General features: G+C 47.4%; 1 protein-coding gene across 1 annotated transcript in view; it reads left to right on the top strand.

Annotated features, from left to right (window-relative positions):
- The window catches only part of MYO5B (myosin VB), a gene marked incomplete at its 3' end in the record, with an annotated part of 218,200 nt that overhangs the window by 135,652 nt on the left and 81,299 nt on the right, over positions 1-1,249 (top strand). The window contains exon 15 of the mRNA XM_023733930.1: positions 578-689. Within this exon, the coding sequence (XP_023589698.1) occupies positions 578-689 (112 nt within the window). The remainder of the gene's footprint in view (positions 1-577; positions 690-1,249) is intronic.

Raw genomic sequence — 1,249 nt, 5'->3', positions numbered from 1 at the left:
TTTCCTGAGGTTTTCTCTGCAGTGGACATGCATTAGACTAACAATCAGGAATAAAATAATTAGCAAAACCTACTTTTTGGAGACAAATGGTTCCTTCTAAGCTATATCAAAATGTAAACAGTGTTATCTCTAGGAGGTTAGGATATGGCCAGTTTTTATGTCCTAATGTGTACTTTTATGCATTAAAAAAAATTTGCAGTGAGCCCTCTTAGTTTTATAAGAAAACCAGTATTTACAAAGCAGCATTCCTGTTAAGTTACCTACTTCTTCAGCAGCAGCCGAGGAGTGGTGCTTAGTTGCTGGTGGCAGAAGCCCTCTGTGATCAGTGTTGGCTCTGTCAGTCCTCCAAGAGGGGCCTCTAAAACCGGCCTTTCCCGTCAGGCCTCCAGCCACGGTGCATGAATCAACATGCTGAAATTCCGTTAGGGTGTTTAGGAGAGGACAAAACGCCCTAGGGACTGTTTTTGTTGCTCTGAGGCAGCACTTGCCCTAGGGGGCACTGTCTGAGGTCACCCATGGCCCTTGTGTGGCTGAGAGGCAGGACATGTCCCCTGACACATCTCTACCTTCCCTCCAGGTGGGCCTACCATGACTTCTTCAACCGATACCGGGTGCTTATCAAAAAGCACGAGCTCGCCAACACGGACAAAAAGGCCATCTGCAAGTCTGTCCTGGAGAACCTCATCAAGGTGAGCCAGGCATGTCGCTGGGTGGTCCTGGGCTCTGGGAAAGACTTAACCAGAGCACCCTGAGAAGAGGATGTTGGCAGAGGGGATTAACTGCCTTTTTAGCTTGACCAAATCCTTTCCATCTTTCTTGAAACTGTTTCTGAGGTGTTAATCTATTTCCCACCTCAGTGACTGCAAAAGTACAGCCCCTTCACCTATGTAGTGTAGACACCTCCTAGCCTTTTTCACATGTCAGCACACATAGAAAATGAAACTGCACAGCCCACAGGGGTTCATGATGAGGCTACTGCTGTCCACAAGCTGCTGGCCCAGGACCTCTGGCTTCTCCAAAGGCCGGGAGCACCATAGCTCAGCACACCTGTTGCACCAAGTCAAGGCTTCAATTAGCCCAGGCACAGATCCAGGAGTCAGCGGAGGGGACAATAGCTGTGCTTCTTCTATCTTACTCATTGCGTAGCCTCAGGCCCTCACCCAGATAATTGTTTTAAATAAGATAACAGATATCATGTTTTCATTGAAAGTACCTAAAATCACATTTGACAGGTGAGACCAGAGATACA

The sequence above is a fragment of the Trichechus manatus genome, unplaced genomic scaffold (genome assembly GCF_000243295.1).
Source record: "Trichechus manatus latirostris isolate Lorelei unplaced genomic scaffold, TriManLat1.0 scaffold00063, whole genome shotgun sequence".
Classification (NCBI taxonomy): domain Eukaryota; kingdom Metazoa; phylum Chordata; class Mammalia; order Sirenia; family Trichechidae; genus Trichechus; species Trichechus manatus.
This window is presented reverse-complemented; position numbering and strand designations above follow the sequence as displayed.